Source organism: Zalophus californianus, chromosome 5 (genome assembly GCF_009762305.2).
Source record: "Zalophus californianus isolate mZalCal1 chromosome 5, mZalCal1.pri.v2, whole genome shotgun sequence".
Classification (NCBI taxonomy): Eukaryota; Metazoa; Chordata; class Mammalia; order Carnivora; family Otariidae; genus Zalophus; species Zalophus californianus.
The window spans coordinates 129,525,586-129,545,068 of record NC_045599.1 but is presented as its reverse complement, the minus strand read 5'-3'; the positions used below and the strand labels follow the sequence as shown (position 1 = coordinate 129,545,068).

Here is a 19,483-nt window from a genome sequence, read left to right as displayed (position 1 = left end):
ACATGAAATCCACACCATTTCAATCAAGAAATCTGACAATGGATGTTTCATCCATTGTGTTTATATAGGGTAGATTCAGAAAAACTTCTACAATGTTATTTTTTCTTCCAGTTTGGAGTAAAGTTAAAGACCAGTCCCTTCTGAAAGCCATTAGGGCTATTTACAAATATTCCAATTCTTCTTTTTCTAGTTATTTGGTATCTCTTTGCACTGCTCTGAAGATAGGGGTAGCCAGGAGATTTGTCTGGGCCAATAAATGTGGCTGTGATCCAGGTCACTTCCACGCAGAACTTTTAGACTTGGTGCACAATCCACATTCCTCTCCTCCCGCCACAGAGATCACAGATGGAAACCAATGTTGACACTGGTCTCCAGCCTGCATGTCTGTTATCCTGAGCAGAGCTTCTTGCTGGCCTACTCAGAGCATGAAAAAAAATTAATGTTAGCTGTGTTAAGCAAGTAAGATTTTGCCTTGTTTGTTATGACATTGTCTAGCCCATCCTAACTGAGACCATCCTAATCAACAAAGTGGATTCCTTAATGGAATCCTTGTTTTAACATCTCATTTTTCTGCATTTTCTCCATAGAGTAGCATATTATCTTATGACGAATTATTTCTTAGGAAACATCGTCTGTGCTGTACATTAAATTCTACACATATTTTTGCTATCATGATAGGAGCTGAGTTTCTTTCGTACATTTTTCAAGCATCCATTATTGTTAGTAGAAATCAAAACTTCTAGATTACTAGATCCAGTTGGAAACTGATGTGTTAAGAGGTGCAACGAACTTGGCAAGAATCCCAAGGAGAAAGAAAATGCTGAGTTGAAAAACAATAAGGATGAAAAATTAGAAATATCTAACGTAAAGAACAAAAGGCTAAGGGGATCTCCTGTATTTAAATGGAGAAGTACTGTGATTGGAGAACAGGATGCAGCTGCAATTTCACTGAAGCCAGGACTCTAGGAATAAAACTGACCTGTTGTCTGAGGTATTCGTGTTAAAAATTAAAAAAAAAAAAGATATTTTCAGCTTCGTTAGTTGTTAAGCATTGGAATGTGCTACCAAAGAAGGTTATAAAGTCTTTAAAGCTTTCAAAGCCTTCAAAGCCTATAAAGATTTTTGAAAGAATGTTGTTAATTTAAGCATAAAGCCTACATAGAGATTAGGCAAACTTTTAGTTCTTTCAACTACTTATTTTATAACTACCTGACAAGAGAGATAAATTTAACCTAACATAAGAATATTGGTCACTGCTGGGGCCGGTTGAACTCATGCTCACATCAGCTTTAGGAAAACTTCAATTTTCTAGGATCATACAGATGATAATTATGGGAGAACTGATGCTGTGTTTTCTTAAGACCATAGTTTTGTGGTTTAGAAAATGCTCCGAACATTCATTATGATAGGTATATTTGATGAGCAATTAGCCGATTCAGTAAAGTGAAACTCAAGAGTCAGTTCAAGGAAATGGCTTAACAATTTACTCATAGTACACTTAAATGTCTTTTATCAAGCAGCTAAAGTAGGATAACACTGTACCACATGTCAAGTTATATTTTGCTATGTAATCTTATAACACATGATATTTACACTACCTACAATCTATACTATTGCAGTATTGGCTTGTTCTTACTCTCCTTGTATGATAGGTGTTTGTTTGTTTGTTTTAATGGATCTATCTCCCCTTTGTGGTTTTAATTTCCTTCAGCATAAGGGCTACCTACAATCATCTTTAAGTCACCCATGACATCTGTATAGTGTTTTGCATATTGTGGATAACAATCCATGTTTGTATAAATAAATGATTTGATAAAGTATTTTTAATACATCCCTTTTCACTTCTGAATTTCACATCCATAGGTATCATCAAGACAGCTTTGCTCAACATGGATCGAGAAAACAGAGAGCAGTACCAAGTGGTGATTCAAGCCAAGGATATGGGTGGCCAGATGGGGGGATTATCTGGGACCACCACAGTGAACATTACGCTGACTGATGTCAACGACAATCCTCCCCGGTTTCCCCAGAGTAGGAACATTTGATTGAATGAATTTCTTCTGTGCACTTCTGTAAAACTCTAACTTTAAGAATGATGTTTATTTTCCATTATTATTAATCATCAATATTAGTAACCTCAGTAAGAACCATACTTTTATTAGCTGAGCAATTTCTGATATGGTTATTGTTGTAAAGCTAACACCATTGTTTTACTTTTCTTTATTAAAAAGACTACCACAGGCCTAAATTTGCTTGTGCAGAACATATGTACACAAGCATGCTGCTATTTGTTAAAAAAAAACAAAACTGACTTTATGTTTTGTGAATTTAACCAGTCATGTAATCTCTTTTAAATCCTCACAAAGCTTTATAAGGGGAGGATTTATCATTTTACTGTCTCTAAAAATACAATCGGGGAAATAACCATGTACTTAATCCATTTATAATCATAAATAGTTTTCTATATTATGGCTAATTGAGATACGGAGAGTCTTCTCTATAATCATTAACTCTCATGACTAGATAGGAAAAAAAGAAGGAAAAACAACATTTTTAAATGCCCACTTTGTGGGCGCCTGGGTGGCTCAGTTGGTTAAGCGACTGCCTTCAGCTCAGGTCATGATCCTGGAGTCCCCGGATCGAGTCCCGCATCGGGCTCCCTGCTCAGCAGGCAGTCTGCCTCTCCCTCTGACCTTCTTCCCTCTCATGCTCTCTCTCTACCATTCTCTCTCTCTCTCTCTCTCAATAAATAAAAATCTTTAAAAAATAATAAAAAAATAAAAAAAATAAATGCCCACTTTGTATCAAGCAGTACACTAGAGCCCTCCACATAGAGCACCTCAAGTGGGTACTGGTTTTAATGTAATTTTTCTTCCAGGAACAAAATTCATTTCTGACCATGATCTAAGTAAACTACCTGAATCCTGTCTTCCAGGAGAAAATAGCTGCCCACTATTAAAAAGAAAGCCCACTTACCCAATCATGGCATTTCTTTAAAGTTGATCAGCTAATAGGGGCTTCTTTTATAATGGAGATACACATGGATCAACAGGAAATCATTAAACTATTTTTTAGTTTTTTCAAGTATTTAATCACAGCTAAATGCAAAAAAACAGAGCATCAAACTAATTTCTGATTTAATGGGTAGAAGAAAAGTTTTATAGGCCCTAAAACTTTCCCCCACAGAGGCCTGAAATGACAATATCAGAATCAGCAATACTGTGCCCCAAAACCTCCTTTTCAATAGGGGAATGCCCCGGGGAAGGATAACAAAAGGATTCACCAGCACCTGGAATACCACAGGGACGTTACCTCACTTTGCTCTCTCCTTGGCTGACCTGTGATCATTACTGAATAATGTACTACAGCACAGGAGGGGAGAAAAACTCTAGAGGAAAACCTTGGCTTGTGTTATCATTTTGCCAAGGATGAGCCCAACATTTACTGAATGGATGAATATTATTACATGACTATATTCTAGTGGTGTCATAGTCTATGTCTTTTCCAAAATAATTTGCATGGATGGTTGGCAAAATGTAATGGGTGAGAGTAAAATAAATTCTGTTCTTATTCTTTTTTTTTTTTTTGTCCAAAGTACATGCTGGTCTGGTGGATCTAAGTTTGAAACTCATATGCAGTCTGCTTAAACTAATTTTGCAACATGAGGACATAAAAAAAGTGTACATCTATGAAATACAGGTTTTATTTATATTTTTTAATGTTTTATTTATTTATTCATGAGAGTCAGAGAGAGAGAGAGACAGAGACAGAGACAGAGGCAGAGGGAGAAGCAGGCTCCCCGCCTAGCAGGGAGCCCGATGCGGGACTCGATCCCAGGGCCCTGGGATCATGACCTGAGCCGAAGGCAGACGCTTAACCATCTGAGCCACCCAGACGCCCTGAAATACAGGTTTTAATTCAGCCATACAGATATAAGAATAGGAGAAACCTATGCATAGAAAAAATACTGTCATGAAATTTAAAAGAAAAGATTAGTCGAAGAAACAATTAGGTGCTTTCTCTCTCAATGCATCTAATGTGTATCCCTAACTGCAGCCAGACCAGCTCCCTGGGTGAGTGAGTGTCTGCTTGGGTACATCCTCCAGATTGCTGTCATTTATTTTCACCTTCAGTTGTTATAAGCAATGACACAAAGAGCCCTTTTAAGAACTACCTCATAATTGGCTTGAAGTCACAGGTCAGGTTAAATTCTTTCCCATTCTTTCTGCTAAGATTATTCAACGGGGGCTTCGAAACCTTGTGCACCACCCCCACCCTGAGCAGCTTTGTCTTTCTTGCCATCATACCCATGAACCTGGAGGCCTATTTACAGGACAAGAAAAGTGTTCTCCATCTGCAAAGAGACAGGTCATGACAGAAGAAATATTCTTAACAACCATGAAAGTAAGGATGTAAGGAGGATTGAGCACCATTAATTATCGTGAGGAAAGTACAATCTGCCTGCATCCGTAGTAATGTCTGAAAGAACTGTTAGAAAATAGGTTTTGTCTTTATTATGATAGAGCATCCTTCATCTGTGCTTGACTTATATCTGTCTGGTGATTAATAGGTACATACCAGTTTAAGACCCCCGAATCTTCTCCGCCTGGTACACCAATTGGCAGGATCAAAGCCAGCGACGCTGACACGGGAGAAAATGCTGAAATTGAGTACAGCATTACAGAGGGAGAGGGGCTGGACATGTTTGATGTTGTCACCGACCAGGAAACCCAGGAAGGGGTCATTACTGTCAAAAAGGTAATGCCATTTGTTAACTACCATGCAAATGAGACATTCACTTTTCTCCAGTCCCCGAGTAACCAGGGTAATTATGTCTCACATGAACGTTCCTCTGGATTATTTTACTAATTTTTTTTTTAAACACCAAATCTAATGGTTGGCTTTTAGAAGTCCTCGATAATCTGATGCATTCATTAACTTCATACTTTTAATAAATTCTTATTAAGAACCTCCTAATAAGTAAATAAATGACAAAAATAAATAATATACATTAAAGTACATAAAATAAATATTGTCAATGAATACTAAACAAACAGTGCCAGACACTATTCTAGATGCAGGAGGTGCAATAGTACATTCAACAGAATGGTCTCTGCTTCCACAGAACTGCCAATCTAAGGCAGAAGAGACAAGGAAGCAAATAAGCAAACAAACAAGTGTATAGTTATAAATTCTGATACACGCTTTGAAGGAAGAGAGTAACACAAGCAGTGATAAAGATGGCCTGAATTAGAGAGAGAGAGAAAGAGGGTATAAAAAGACCACAGAAATAAATTAACACAAATTTCCTATGAGCTCTTTAGCTACTCTTTGGAACACGATAATAATTTTTTTATATTTCTGAATTCCAACTTTTGCCCTATATACTCACTATTTACCCCCCAAAATTGTCTAGGACCACAGGGCAGTACACAGAAGTGTGGAAAAATTTAAAACCAATGAACCGTGTGCTTCAAAGCTAACAACACATTAATTTTGATTACCTTTTTTAATGATTGCACTTTCATCACATACAGTGTAATATTTTCTCTCTCCTTTAGCACACTGTTATATTCGCTGGTAAATATAAGTATAGGTGGATGTAAATAACGAGAAAATTCTTTCCTCTTAAGCTTTCGATTACATGTCTTCATACCTGGAAACACAATAAAACATGTTTAAGCGACACTGAGACCAATTAGGAAGCCCATTAGTGTGCATTAACCTTTTTAATTTTCTTAGTGCATTATCAGATTCAAACTGAAATTTTGCCTAGCCAACTAAATCACATTCACTAATATCTTGATTAATTGTGTTTCTAGTGAGCCTTGTCATATCATCATCTAAAACTAAAAGTCAGCAATAAGCATTTGGGTTCACTATGTCTCAAGAAGTAGAGATACTTTTCCTAAAGACCTCTGATAGCAATGATCATTACTTTCGTTGGCAAATAATTAGCCCAATGCCCTTATCAGGATATCACTTGGAATATTTTATCAACTCATGCACGTGCACAAAAAAAAACACAAAAAACCCCACAAAACCATATTAAATCTATTTTATCTGAATGAGGAAAAGGGAGTCATGATGCAAACATGTGGTTCTCAATTCTGGTTGCACATCAGCATCACTGGGGGAGGCATTTAAACATATAGATTCCCACCCCCACCACAGATATTTTGGTTTAATGATCCAGGGTGGGGTCCAGATACTGGCAAATTTTAAAACACTCATTAAGTGTTCAAGTACAGCCAGATGTGACAACATCTGACACAGAATAATCTACTGCGTATTTGCCAACTTGCCCCTGACAGGGCTCCCTCTAGTCAAATACAAGAATTTTTTTTTAAAGCAGGTCTTACAAGACTCCTGCTTCCAGGTTCCCTTCCCTGTCCATTATACCTCGCACCCTTGCACCCACTTGCAAGGCAACAGCATTACAGATATACACATATAACAGTGTGCTAAAGGAGAGAGAAAATATTACACCGTACATGATGAAAATGCAATCATTAAAAAAAATAACCAAAATTAATTATTAGCTTTGAAGCACACGGTTTATTGGTTTTAAATTTTTCCACACTTCTCTGTACTGCCCTGTGGTTTCAGCCCACACTTTTCATCAGGACAGTGTAGCATCTGAACTCCCATGCCTTTGCCCAATTTCACACTGTGTGGTGATGTTCCTAAGCAATACGGTCATATTCATTTACCCTAGATTTGCACTAAAAATAGCTCATGTCTTTCTGTGTGTCTTGGTTGCTTCCAATATGTCCCTTCCCCCTGCCCTCCCCAAGCTCTTGGACTTTGAAAAGAAGAAAGTGTACACCCTCAAGGTGGAAGCCTCCAATCCTCATGTTGAACCCCGCTTTCTCTACCTGGGTCCATTCAAAGATGCAGCTACAGTCAGAATTATGGTGGAAGATGTGGATGAGCCCCCTGTCTTCAGCAAACTGGCCTACATCCTACAGATAAGAGAAGATGCTCAGATAAACACGACAATAGGCTCAGTCACAGCCCAAGATCCAGATGCTGCCAGGAATCCTGTCAAGTAAGCACACTCCTGTGACCTGTCTCTTTCAGAAGCTTTAGCCAATTGCTATTCAAGTATCACCTACAAGTTAGAAAATTAATCCTTTTTTCCAATGAGACACTTGTGTCTTCCTGAAAAAATACTCTACACAGCATCTTTACTCTCCTTGCTCAACATAAACATTATTTTAGCAACAGTGTAAATCTAAAAAACACAAAATTGGGGGGGGACACACAAAATGATCTATAGGAGTTGACTACTTACATGAAAATAGTATAAGGAAATAACTACAGAATGGCCTGGAATTTTTCTTTAAGGTCTTAGATTTGTCAAAGAGTGGCATGGAGAGAACTCTGTGACTTTTAATAAACAAGACACTGGGCTGAGTCTGTTTCTCAAGTGTGTAAGAACCTATCATATAACACTTAGAAGCAGAATTATGCTCCATTTGGATGCATAATGTTTTTCTTTTTCAGACATGGATAAAAATAAGAGTCATTTCATGATATATGTCTGAGAAATCCTGGGGAAATTAATAGAGCTGAATTCTAATTTATACTATGTAAGCAAGCTCTATTTTCCCTATACATTCCATATACCTTAGCTGTAAATCACGCTGTAAGAAAGTCTCATTGCTCTTTGAAACCACAGATGCTTTAGTATTCTAGAATTTTATCATGAGAGCACTGGAGTCAACAACTTCCAGCCTTGAGTCAGTAGCTTAGTTGACTAGATGAGAAAACTGCTAAATCAGAATATCATTCTATCAATTAGCCCCCATAAAAAAAAAAAAGTAAGCAGACTGACAAGCTAGAGGACCTCTTGCCAGTGAGCCCACAGATAAATTCTGATCAGGGCACCTGCCATATGCCAGGTATGTTCTAGGCTTTAGAGATACAATAGAGAATAATATCAAGTCCTGACCTCATGAAGCTTACATTCTAATTGGGGCAGACAGAAATAGGCAAACAACAAATATGCAGTATTTCAGGTAAAATATAGTGTAAGCAGTAAAATAAGACAGAGTATGGAAACAGAGGGTATCTAGGGTACCATTTTACATAGGGTAGTCAGGTCTGCCCTTGGTAAGAAATCATTTGAGTAAAGATTTGATTGAAATGAAGGGATGTACTATGTTGATATCTGGGAGAAGAACATTCCAAGGAGAGGGAAAAATGAGGGTAAGGACTGATACCAGAGCTTGCTTGGCATGAAGAAGGAGTAGCAAGGAGGTTTATGAGCTAGAAGAGAGCGAGCAAGGTAGAGAGTAGTTTGTAAAGCAGGAGGCAACAGGGAGGTATGGTAAGTGATGAGTGTGGCAGGTCCTACAGGGCATTTGCAGGCCTTGGTAAAAACTGGATTCTATTCTGATTGAGGTAGGAAGCCACTGCAAAGTTTTGAAAAGGAGTATTAACCTAATCTAAAACTACTGTTTAAGAGGATCACACTGGTGGCCCCATGAAGAATATTATTGCAGATGAAAGAGTTTGAGGTTCTAAGGCAATCATTTTCTAACTTTTCAGCCATGAGCTCTTGTTCAAATGAAACCTTATGGCAAGTCCCACATCTAAAACACAAAAATGCCTGGCTTACTCTCAGGGAATAGTTTTAAATCAACCAGAAAATAGACTCTTGTTGTTTTATCATTCTACAAGAATATCTGCAGACTCTGTGAACTGGACTATGGTCAACCCAAAGCAGACACATGTAAGCTCCACAGATCAACTGTCCTTCCATATACATTTAATATTATTAATAAGGAAAATGAACGACAGCCTTTGTTTGTACAACACAAATAATTTTAAGTACTTTCACAACCGATTCTCTCACTCGGAGTTTGTCCTAAGTGTGTAAGGAAATCTTAGCAAGTCAATGTTAAGACCAATTTAAAAGGGTTAATGCTGTAAGTTCATATAAATCTGAGCTTTGTTACCTCTTTGATCAGTCAACATGCGTTTAATTGAAAGAGATAATGTATCCTGGGAATTTAGGCTGCATTTTTATGTCTATTTTACTTTTTATAATGAATACCATTTTAACCCACTGCATTATTTTATGTTTTATTAAAGGAAGTAGTTAGCTTGTCAGACTGGGTTGGCTGTCAGCTAATTTTGAATTTTTTTATACCAGCCTTTTCTTGGTACATATGGATTTCATATATAGATATAGACTGAAGGGTAAAAATACAAATAAGGATATATTGTTATATAAATGTATATTCCAGGGAGTCCTTTTATAGGACAAAAGTGATTCTCATATTGGGAAAGTACATCCACACATAGTTTTTGGTTATCCAAGATTTAAGTATTGAACAACTAAGGTGCTAGACAATATGTTAGGTACACAATTAATATTAGAGAATTCTCCCCCCAAACATTGATCTATCATTATGCAGGCACAAATCTTTAATTCTTTAATTACATAAAATAATTTTCTTCCAGTAACTTTATCGTAAATGCCCTTTGACAATTCCATGGACGAGCCTTATAAAATGTCACTCTGAAGAGATATTATGAAAAATTTACATGCAAACATACTTCCTTTCCTGACCCACAAATCTCCCTGACTTGAGAGGATGTATTAGAAGACAAATTATTGAATCACAGGATATAATAAATTTCTGGGGGGGGAAGAACTACCTAGCAAAATAATCTGCTATAATCATGTTAAGATTGATTACCTTGTTCCTTATCTGTTGTGACTACAATTAATGTGACTGGGCAGTAAATATACTAGATATGAATTGAAATTACTTTGGAAAGAAAAACAACAAACAGATAAGGCTTCATGTGCAAACATCTTTCCTAAACAAGGCAGACATCTGAAATTTCCTATTAATTTTTAAATCTCCCAATTAAGGGAAAAACTCACGTACAATTTCGGTATTTCCTAAGTAGTTTCTCTTTAAAATCAATAGCCACCTTCAACTCAAAATTCCTCATCCCATATTCTTTATTTCAAAGGCTTGACAGGAAAATATGATTACTTGTAAAACTTAAAACTATAGCAGGAAGAAAACAAAACAAGAAAAGATTACTGCTGTATATAATTATAACAGCTTATAAAGGCTTAAATAAGCAGCATATCTTAAGCTTGAAATTTTTCATGAGGGGCAAAAAATATTTGTAGGCTGTCATTAAATTTCTTACGAAGTCTATGAATATTGAGATTTCCTTTTTGGGTAGTTATGTGCTATAAATATTTATCATTCTCAAATTAAAAGTGAAGGCAGGTGATCAAGTTCAATGCTGTTGCCTAAATTCTTAATAAACATTGATTCATGACATAAATGGCAAAAATAATGGCTATTTCATCTGTAAGAGATGAACCCTTAATAATAAAACATAAGGTTTATATAAACTAAAATTAAAATTCTAACCTGACTTGAGATATATAGATATTCTTTTTGAACTTCTTAATTCTCTTTAATATCAGGTTTAAATAGACTCCAATAATCAAATTTCTATTTTATTTAGACCCTTGATAGATGACAAAAATATATTTTATTTAAACAAAATATACTTATCATAATTCACCAGTTACATTTTAAAGCAAAATAATCAACTGAAATAGAATCTTGAACATGGTACACTATTACAAGTTAGTAACAAGAGGTTATTTTTCTTAGAGCATTCATAATAAGTCTACATGTGTATGACTAGTTGGTTATCTACTTAGTTGTATTTCTACCAAGCCAATATTTTTAAATTTCCCATCATGACATAAATTTTGAGACTCTAGCTGAAATGGACAATTTTTCCCCCTAATGACCTTAACATATCAACTGTCTCCTGAGTTTTCTCTTTAATATCCCCTACATAAAACAGTGCATACATATTTTCCCCATATATAGCTATTCCAAAAACTGGTAATAAACTGATAAAGAAGATACTATTTCTCAAAATCTGCTAGTCTTCCATCAATTTCAGTGTTGAAAACTCTGTCCTCCTTTGGTTTCTAAGACAACTCTCGGTTTTCTTTGAATTCTCTGAACTCCTTAAATAGTTCTCCAGTTCCTACTCTGCTCTGGGCACAGCTCTAGGTACTGTGGGTCCCCATTTTCTCCATTTAAGTGATTCTCTCCTTAATGTTTTTCTCCCTTCCCTGGACCTTCTCTTCCTAGACAGTTGAACCGGAAATCTAAGTTGTCAATCCAGATCTTTCCCTTCCCAGGCTTTCCTTGATCACCCTCAGCTTTAATATATCAGGAACTTGGGATCTTCCCCAAATCCTGTTCTTCTCTTCTTCTACCAGTTTGTGACTGCACCAGCTAACCATTCTCCTCAATTCAACCAGTGATCTTTGTTAAACATGATTTAGGTTGGAACATTTCCCTGCTTAAAATCCAGTGGTAGATTCTCACTGCTCTTAGAACAAATCCCAAATCCTCGCCATGGTCAGCCCATCCTTCCACAGTCCAGACTCTGAATCTCTCCCCAACCTCATTTTCTCTCTCTCTTTTCCCACCTCACTAACTGCAGCCACACTACCCAGTTTTTGATTCTGGGTATTGATTTTTAAAACAAAGTAGATAACAGAAAACTAGACAAAAACCCTACTCATGCACAGGAACACCTGCGTACACATTAAAGTTCTAAGGTTCTAAAAATTTGAGTTAAAATGTGACAATTACTATACAAACTTGATACAAATTACATATAAGAGAAACTTTATTGGTGATTCTCAAACTCATGCAACTTGTCTAATGGGTTTACCGTTAGGACCTCAATTGTAAAGAATTAATTTCCCAGAATATTTTGCTTAATACTGAGTTATAGATATGCAAATATGTGTTACAAGTAGAAAAAATTCATGTAACAGAAATTCTGGGACTAGTTTTAGGATGTGAGAATAACAAATACAAGGAAAACCTTTCTAGCATTGTATGGGGACAGATGGTAGCTACACTTGTGAGCATAGCATACATGTAGACTTGTCAAATCATTATGCTGGACGCCTGAAACTAAGGTAACTGTGTGTCAACTATATTTCATTTTAAAAAGAAAAGAAAACCATTCTAAATTCTACTCTGCATTTTTAGGTATTCTGTTGATCGACACACAGATATGGACAGAATATTCAACATTGATTCTGGAAATGGTTCAATTTTTACGTCGAAACTTCTTGACCGAGAAACACTGCTGTGGCACAACATTACAGTGATCGCAACAGAGATCAGTAAGTCTAACCTCACACCACAGCTGTCCCCAGTTGACGGAGTATGGAGTGAGTGCCCCGGCAAGGGCTGGTGAAGCGAGGCTGAAATTCATCACCATGTACTGATATCCTACTCGATACATATTGAGGGAAAGAGCCCTGTAATGATTTGCAGTAATGTTTCTTCTGGGCATGTGTTAATGCATTCACAAATGCAGAGGCACCTGTGGATGATCTGTAGTTCAGAAATAATAAAATGAGAATGCATCTCTCAAATGAGGTTGAATTGGTACATATTGGATTTGATTCCAAAAAGCTTTAGCAATCAGAACATAACAGAAGCAGCTGAAAAACATGGGCTCATGGTTGGAATTGGGAGGGGAGGGGAATCAAGTATATTAAAAAATGTAGGCATTACTTAGAAATCTTTCAGATATCTATCCTCCAGCTTTCTATAGAATTTCTAGTTCAAAATCATTACAGAAGTAAGAGATATAAATTTTAGCTTTTCCACTGTACACCAAAGTGAGCAATCCAAACCACCAAGTAATCAATAAGATGTTTAGAGCAGATTTTATGGAAGTCCCCATGAAATTGAAGGCAAAGAAAAATAGTGCCAAATGAATGCTTCAAATAAAATGATTATACACAGTGAAAATTGTGTAATGTAAACACAATGTGCAGGCCTAAGTACATGAAAGAAAAAGTATTTTTAAAATAACATTTAAATGCTTAAAAATAGGCCTCCAAATTATAGCTCATTTTTTAGTTTTTGTTTTTGATTTTAAAAGTTCAGATATTTTTAGCTCTGTTGGGTATCTAATGTGAAATATTCCATATCTAATGGTATATTACAGTAGTATTCTTTGTCAACCTAACTCATGAGATTTGAAATGGCTGAAGAATATTGAGTAGAATAATAAATAACCAATATGGGCAAAATGAAGCATTGCTTTGTGCGAGCATTAGGAACTCCTAATTACAAATCTGTTAGGTAGGAATTTGCTCTCCAGAATTTATGCGCAGGGACTAATGCAGATACCAATGACAGAGCATACTTAAAGCTTTAAAATTACAAAATTATTTTTCCCACTGAAAAGGACCATTTTTTATAACATCATGAAATTTTATGTTTTACTGAAGTAGTCATTTCATGTGTTTTTTAAGCTTTGTGCCTAAAAATTTTTTTTAAGACTTAATGTTTCTGTGATATATTTGAAAGTACTAGTGATAAAGACCTTTTAAAACTTCATCTTCGAAACAAGATGAAACTAGAGAGGGAGACAAACCATAAGAGACTCTTAATCTCAAGAAACAAACTGAGGGTTGCTGGAGTGGAGGGGGGGACAGGGTGGCTGGGTGATGGACACTGGGGAGGGTATGTGCTATGGTGAGCGCTGTGAATTGTGTAAGACTGATGAATTACCGACCTGTACCTCTGAAACAAATAATACATTATATGTTAATAAAAAAATTTAAAAAAAACTTCATCTTCAGCAACTCCAACTTTGGAATAATGTGAGCAACATTTTAGATGCAAAGGAGCTTAAGAATCTTATTGTCTAAACTTCTTAACTATCTTTGATGCAACAGAAGCCCAGAGCTTACATAAAACCAGCCCACTCCCATTCCGGGGCCTTGGCACTTGCTGTTCCCTTTATCTGGAGAGCCGGAAATATTCACATGGCTTAATTCTTCTCTTTATTCATGTCTCTGTCCAAATGGCATCTCATCAGATGAGAATGAGCGGTCATCCCACTCAAAGTAGCACCTCCACCTCTCTCCCATCCCTTTCCCTCTTTTACTTCTCCAGAGCATTTACCATCTGATGCATTATCTATTTATGTGTTTACAGTTTATCTGCCCCCAGTAGAATAAAGCTCCAGGATGCCGGATCTGTGTTATATCCCCCATGTGTCCCAGCACCCCAAAGAGTGGCTAGCACGTATTAGAAATGAGATGCTCACTAAATATTTATGATGTGAACAAACAGATATATAAGTGAAGTGAATGAGGAGCGCAGAGCTCAGAGATTCCAATTCCTGATTCTTAGACCGAGAATCTGTCTTCCACACTTCCCAAAATACTCATTCACCTCCAGTCTTCCAACACGGATGCTGCTCTGTCATTATCCTGGATGAACAGCCTGGGCTTTGGAATCAGACAGACCCAAGTTGAAATCTAGGCTCTACTTCTTACTTATCATCTCTGTGAAGGTGGACAAATTACCTAACTTATCTGTGCCTCGGTTTCCTCATCTCTATAGTAGGGGCGATAGCTGTATTTACCTCAAAAGTTTGTAAGGATTAAATAAGATAATATAGCAAAGTGCTGAGCACTACATCTGGCTTGTATTCAGCACAAAAACTAAAGAGCTAAGACCAAAACAACCATTGATTTCCTTCACATTTCCTTCGATCTTTCTTTTGTACAATTTTCCCTATCTCCTTGCTTCTTTGGCTTCTCTTAAAACCTGCCTCTAGACTGCCTTTCTTGGATAGCTTTTCTTTATTTTGTGTGACTCTGGGGTTCGCTATCCAGTTGTACTCTACCCACACAAGTAGCTTTGTCTCATAGGTATCTCCAACAGATGTATCCAACTCCAGAAGTACCAATCTAATTCTTTTTGGTGACTAAGTTGTACATAATGCCCTGTGGTACTTAGAGCAGACTTGGGGAATCTGTGTATGAATGAGAAAGGAGTGAGTGACAATTGTCTAAAGGGGATTGGCGATCAATACATAAATGCCTATTTCTTTCTTTTTGGCATGTTGCAGATAATCCAAAGCAAAGCAGCCGAGTCCCTCTATATATTAAAGTTCTAGATGTCAATGACAATGCCCCAGAATTTGCTGAATTCTATGAAACCTTTGTCTGCGAAAAAGCAAAAGCAGATCAGGTGAGTTTCGTAAGAAAGCAAATTAATTCAGTCAGATTAATTTAGATCTTCTAATACAGAGAGCTGAGGGCGAGTTTTTGAATTATCTATGAAGTATATGCTAACAAAATTAATACTATAAATAAGAACCAGAATGAATGTTTAACTTGCATAAGAGAACAAACAGTTTTTAAGAACTGGAAGTTCATCATTCTCAGAGACTGATGCTGATTCAAATCAGTCTTAAGTTTTCATTAAAATAGATTAGTCACAGCTTTATTGGAAAAAATCTTAATTGGTGAGCTTACTTTTAATTACCGTATATACTGGAAAGCAATGACCAGAACATATTTTACAACTGTCTATAATTCATAGTTTCACTTAGTTATATTGCCCATCTGTACAAGTAATACAAATTCGTGAATGTTTTCCTGTTTTACACATTTGTCCCTACCTGAAATAGGTCTTTTCTGCCAGTGATATAAAAATTATGTTACAGTTTGTCAAAATAGAAGTGCACTGTTAAAATACATGTTAAAGCAGGAAGCTGAAGTTGTATTTTATGTACAAACTTTCTTGTTAGCTTTTAGGCAAGTCGATGGCTTATGTACATGTCAAGACTGCGTTTCTAAACAGGCTGTGTCCAAAGAGTGCCTGATTTTTTTAGTTGAAATGTTTTCGTAGATCATTGTGGTATTTTATAGCTTTGTATCTAGGGCAGTGTTTCCCAACCCATGTGATTTTGCCCCCAGGGGACATTTGGCAATGTTTGGGGACATTTTTGATTGTCACAAAGAGTAGTGTGCTATGGGTGTATAGGGGGGAGGAGGCCAGGCTTGCTGCTAAATATCCTACAGTGCCCAGTGGGGTTAGCCCTATAACAAAGTATCATTCTTGGCTCTATTTCCAACCCATTAGTTCATTGCATAAAGTAGATTCATTGTAAATTTTCTAGAGGCTATTGTTTTTAAATTAAAATTAGAAATCAGGGGCACCTGGGTGGCTCAGTCATTAAGCGTCTGCCTTCAGCTCAGGTCATAATCCCAGGGTCCTGGGATTGAGCCCCACATCGGGCTCCCTGCTCAGCAGGAGGCCTGCTTCTCCCACTCCCCCTGCTTGTGTTCCGTCTCTCTCTGTCAAATAAATAAATAAATAAAATTAAAAAAAAAAAAAAGATGCGTTAAAAAATAAACATAAAAAAATAAAGAAAATTAGAAATCATGTAGTCAAGCAATTTACTACAAAACTGTAAGGAACACTTTTGAGTTAGCTGAACTTCATAGCAGCTTTACGGTTTTGATTTTAGTTGATTCAGACCCTACGAGCCATTGACAAAGATGACCCTTACAGCGGGCACCAATTCTCCTTCTCTTTGGCCCCGGAAGCAGCCAGTGGTTCAAACTTTACCATTCAAGACAACAAAGGTAAATGAGCCCAAGTTATCTTCTGTCTATATTGATAGCTTTCTCTCTCGCTCTCTCTCTGTTAGCATCACAGTTTTTCCAATCCACGGTGTGGTATGCACATGACATTCACCACCTTGTTTTCCGGTTGCAGATAACACAGCAGGAATCTTAACTCGGAAAAATGGCTACAACAGACACGAGATGAGCACCTACCTCCTGCCCGTGGTGATTTCAGACAACGACTACCCAGTCCAGAGCAGCACAGGGACAGTGACTGTCCGGGTCTGTGCATGTGACCACCACGGCAACATGCAGTCCTGCCACGCGGAGGCCCTCGTGCACCCCACGGGCCTGAGCACAGGGGCCCTGATCGCCATCCTTCTGTGCATCGTGACCCTACTAGGTAAACTGCTTCTCCCTGCCTCCTATCTCCCCATGCTGAGGGGCACACACTGTTACTGTGACACCCTAGATTTATCCGCCTCTCCCGGTAAGGCATACAGCCCGATCTAGGTGAGCAGAGTTATATGCTGAGGATCTGTGTTGTTCAACCATGAACTAGTTTTGGCTTGAAAACAGCTTTGGAGAATGAACGGATGTGAAACTGGCCCATGTCTTCATCTACTCCGGGAATCAGTCCACCCAAAGCATCTCTCATCTATCAGACAGGGAATGAATCCCAGGGGGACTGGAGGGCACTCTCAGTGTGCCCTTTCCATTTCATTTGTTGTTTCCCGTTTAACCTGGCAAACATTGTTAAATTTTAAAGAGAGAAAGTCATCCGGCACGGAGGGTGTGCTGAGGGCCCTTTCTATGAAGGTAAAGTTTAAAGATCAATGGGAAAGTGGAAAGAGAAATGTGATGACTTTTTCCCTCTCATACGGGGAAATGAAAAGTGATGAAATTTTCTTCCACCCAGCCAACTTGCTTTGGGCTACCCCTTTGAATCACTAACTTCTTAGCCTTGCGCCCCAACTGCCACGTACACAATGTCTATTATTTCTCAGACTCTCAATAATTATCAACTTCTGTGACTGAGGAAATAAATCTGGAACCGAAAAGAAATGAATGCAATCAAGGTGAAAATTGAGGTCTAGCAATGATTCAAATGAAATTTTTGTCCCCAACCCATGAATTAAGCACACAGGTTAAGCTCAAAATGCTCAACAGACCGTTGACTGTTGTGAACTAAGAAATCAAATGTTAGTTAATTCAGTTCTTCCAAAAGTCAAAGTAAGCTTGCTACACAAGGGGGAAGAAAATGAAGAAGTTAAGCGTCAACCTGGATTGCCCGGGGGGGCGGGGAGGGGAATCTTTTTAAAAATTACAATATAGCATTGAGAAGAATATAGAGTAAAACACCTACATTTTTCCAAGAAGAGAATGCCTAGGGATCCCTGCTTAAGAGTTTCACATTCCATATCAATTTTGCTAATTATAACAGAAGTCTTTTAACTACAGAACTGTGATTCTCTTTGTCAACGAAGATTTGGGGAAAGTATTTTAAGATATGAAGATAAATAAAAGCCGACAGTATGCAAAGACAAATCAGTGTTTCTAATGGTGTGAGTCTGTAAAAATTGTTTTGGAAGAGAAGGATACAAATATTCTTTTTGATTAGGGGGAAAAAGGTTATTTTTAGAAGGGCTGAATTGGCAAGGCTGTAGTCAGGGAGAATTCCACGGACTCTTCCATGGTCTATAGAAGGAGAGCTCTCATCTCAAAGAGGTGATTCTTCCTTTCCTTCATCATCTACCCATTTTCTCTCCCTCCCCCCCCCCCACAGCTTTTTTCCTCCTCACCAACTCCCTTTATCCTCTCTTCATCATTTCCTTCCTCCAATAAATTTGCTGTTTCCTCGGGACTCTTAACTTGTCTCCTTGCTCCTTACATCTGGTCTAGTGTCTTTGGAATTCTGTACCTAATTAAAAAAGGAGCTCAATGGGACTGATCCTTTACTAGGCTAACACCGTAGGCTACACACTGGCCAGGATGCCTCACAACTGTTCTTCTCCTTTAACCCTCAGAACCATCTGGTATATATTTGTCTGCATCTCAAATAAGAAAACCAAGGCTCCAAGAAGTGCAGTCCTGTAGACACGTCGCACAGCTAACAGGTGGTAGAACAAAGTTCCAAACCCAGGTCTTCCACCCCCTGAGCCTTGGTGCTTCCACACTGCACTCTACCTTCTTTGTGAGCTCATAGAAGGCAGGGCAATGTCCAGGCTGAAAGAGAGCTTGAACTGCAAATGAGACCATCGAAGAAGGTGGAAGCAAACCTGAGATTTATAAGAGAAAAGCCACACCAATGTGGGAGGAAATCTGCAGTCAATAAAGTGGATCCTGTGGCATCTTTGTTTTATTTACAAAAATAAAACCACAGTGAAAACAACCACGACATCTCGTGTCTCTATGGTGCTTTAGAGTCTACGAAACTTCCACATTTATGAACTCATTCCTGATGACAACACTGGGCACTGTGTTATTGCTTCTCTTTCACGGAAAGAAACAGACTTAAAAGGGTCAAATCCTTTAAGTGAGCCTGGGCAGGCTGATTTCAAATGCTTTGCTACCGTCTAGCTTTATGATGGGATTTGAGAGCAAATTGGTCCAAGCATCCCCCTTCCCCCCGCCCCCCCACCAAAATCTCTCTGCTGTCCTTTGGCCTCAGGGGGTAGAGAAAAGGGAAGAGGTCAGTTACTGGGAAGAAAGCTATTACTTTCTCAGAATGTGTTTTTTTGTTCCACGTGCTCAGAACTCACATCTTCAGTCGATAAAAGTTAGCTTTGAGAAAGATTTCCCTTCTAGAATTTCTGTTCAGATGTACATTGAGCTAAAAAGAAAAGATACAGGCAGTTGTAGCTGTAGGAGAATGAGGCAGTGAAGAAATGCCTTTGAATTACCCAATGTGCCCTCTCTTCTAGGTATTGCACTTTCGGGTGTGCAAAGGACCAAAACAAAAGATACAGATCACTTAAAATGGGGCAGAATTAGGTAGTGATAAATGCC

General features: G+C 37.8%; 1 protein-coding gene across 3 annotated transcripts in view; it reads left to right on the top strand.

Annotated features, from left to right (window-relative positions):
* The window catches only part of CDH6 (cadherin 6), a 131,832-nt gene that overhangs the window by 104,001 nt on the left and 8,348 nt on the right, over window positions 1-19,483 (top strand). For 2 of the 3 annotated variants that reach the window (XM_027606750.2, XM_027606751.2), the window contains exons 5-11: window positions 1,864-2,031; window positions 4,571-4,758; window positions 6,798-7,051; window positions 12,075-12,211; window positions 14,968-15,089; window positions 16,375-16,492; window positions 16,626-16,877. In XM_027606750.2, the coding sequence (XP_027462551.1) occupies window positions 1,864-2,031; window positions 4,571-4,758; window positions 6,798-7,051; window positions 12,075-12,211; window positions 14,968-15,089; window positions 16,375-16,492; window positions 16,626-16,877 (1,239 nt within the window). Of the gene's footprint in view, window positions 1-1,863; window positions 2,032-4,570; window positions 4,759-6,797; window positions 7,052-12,074; window positions 12,212-14,967; window positions 15,090-16,374; window positions 16,493-16,625; window positions 16,878-18,501; window positions 18,862-19,483 lie in introns of those variants that run through there. The other variant, XM_027606752.1, reaches the window with a different exon arrangement.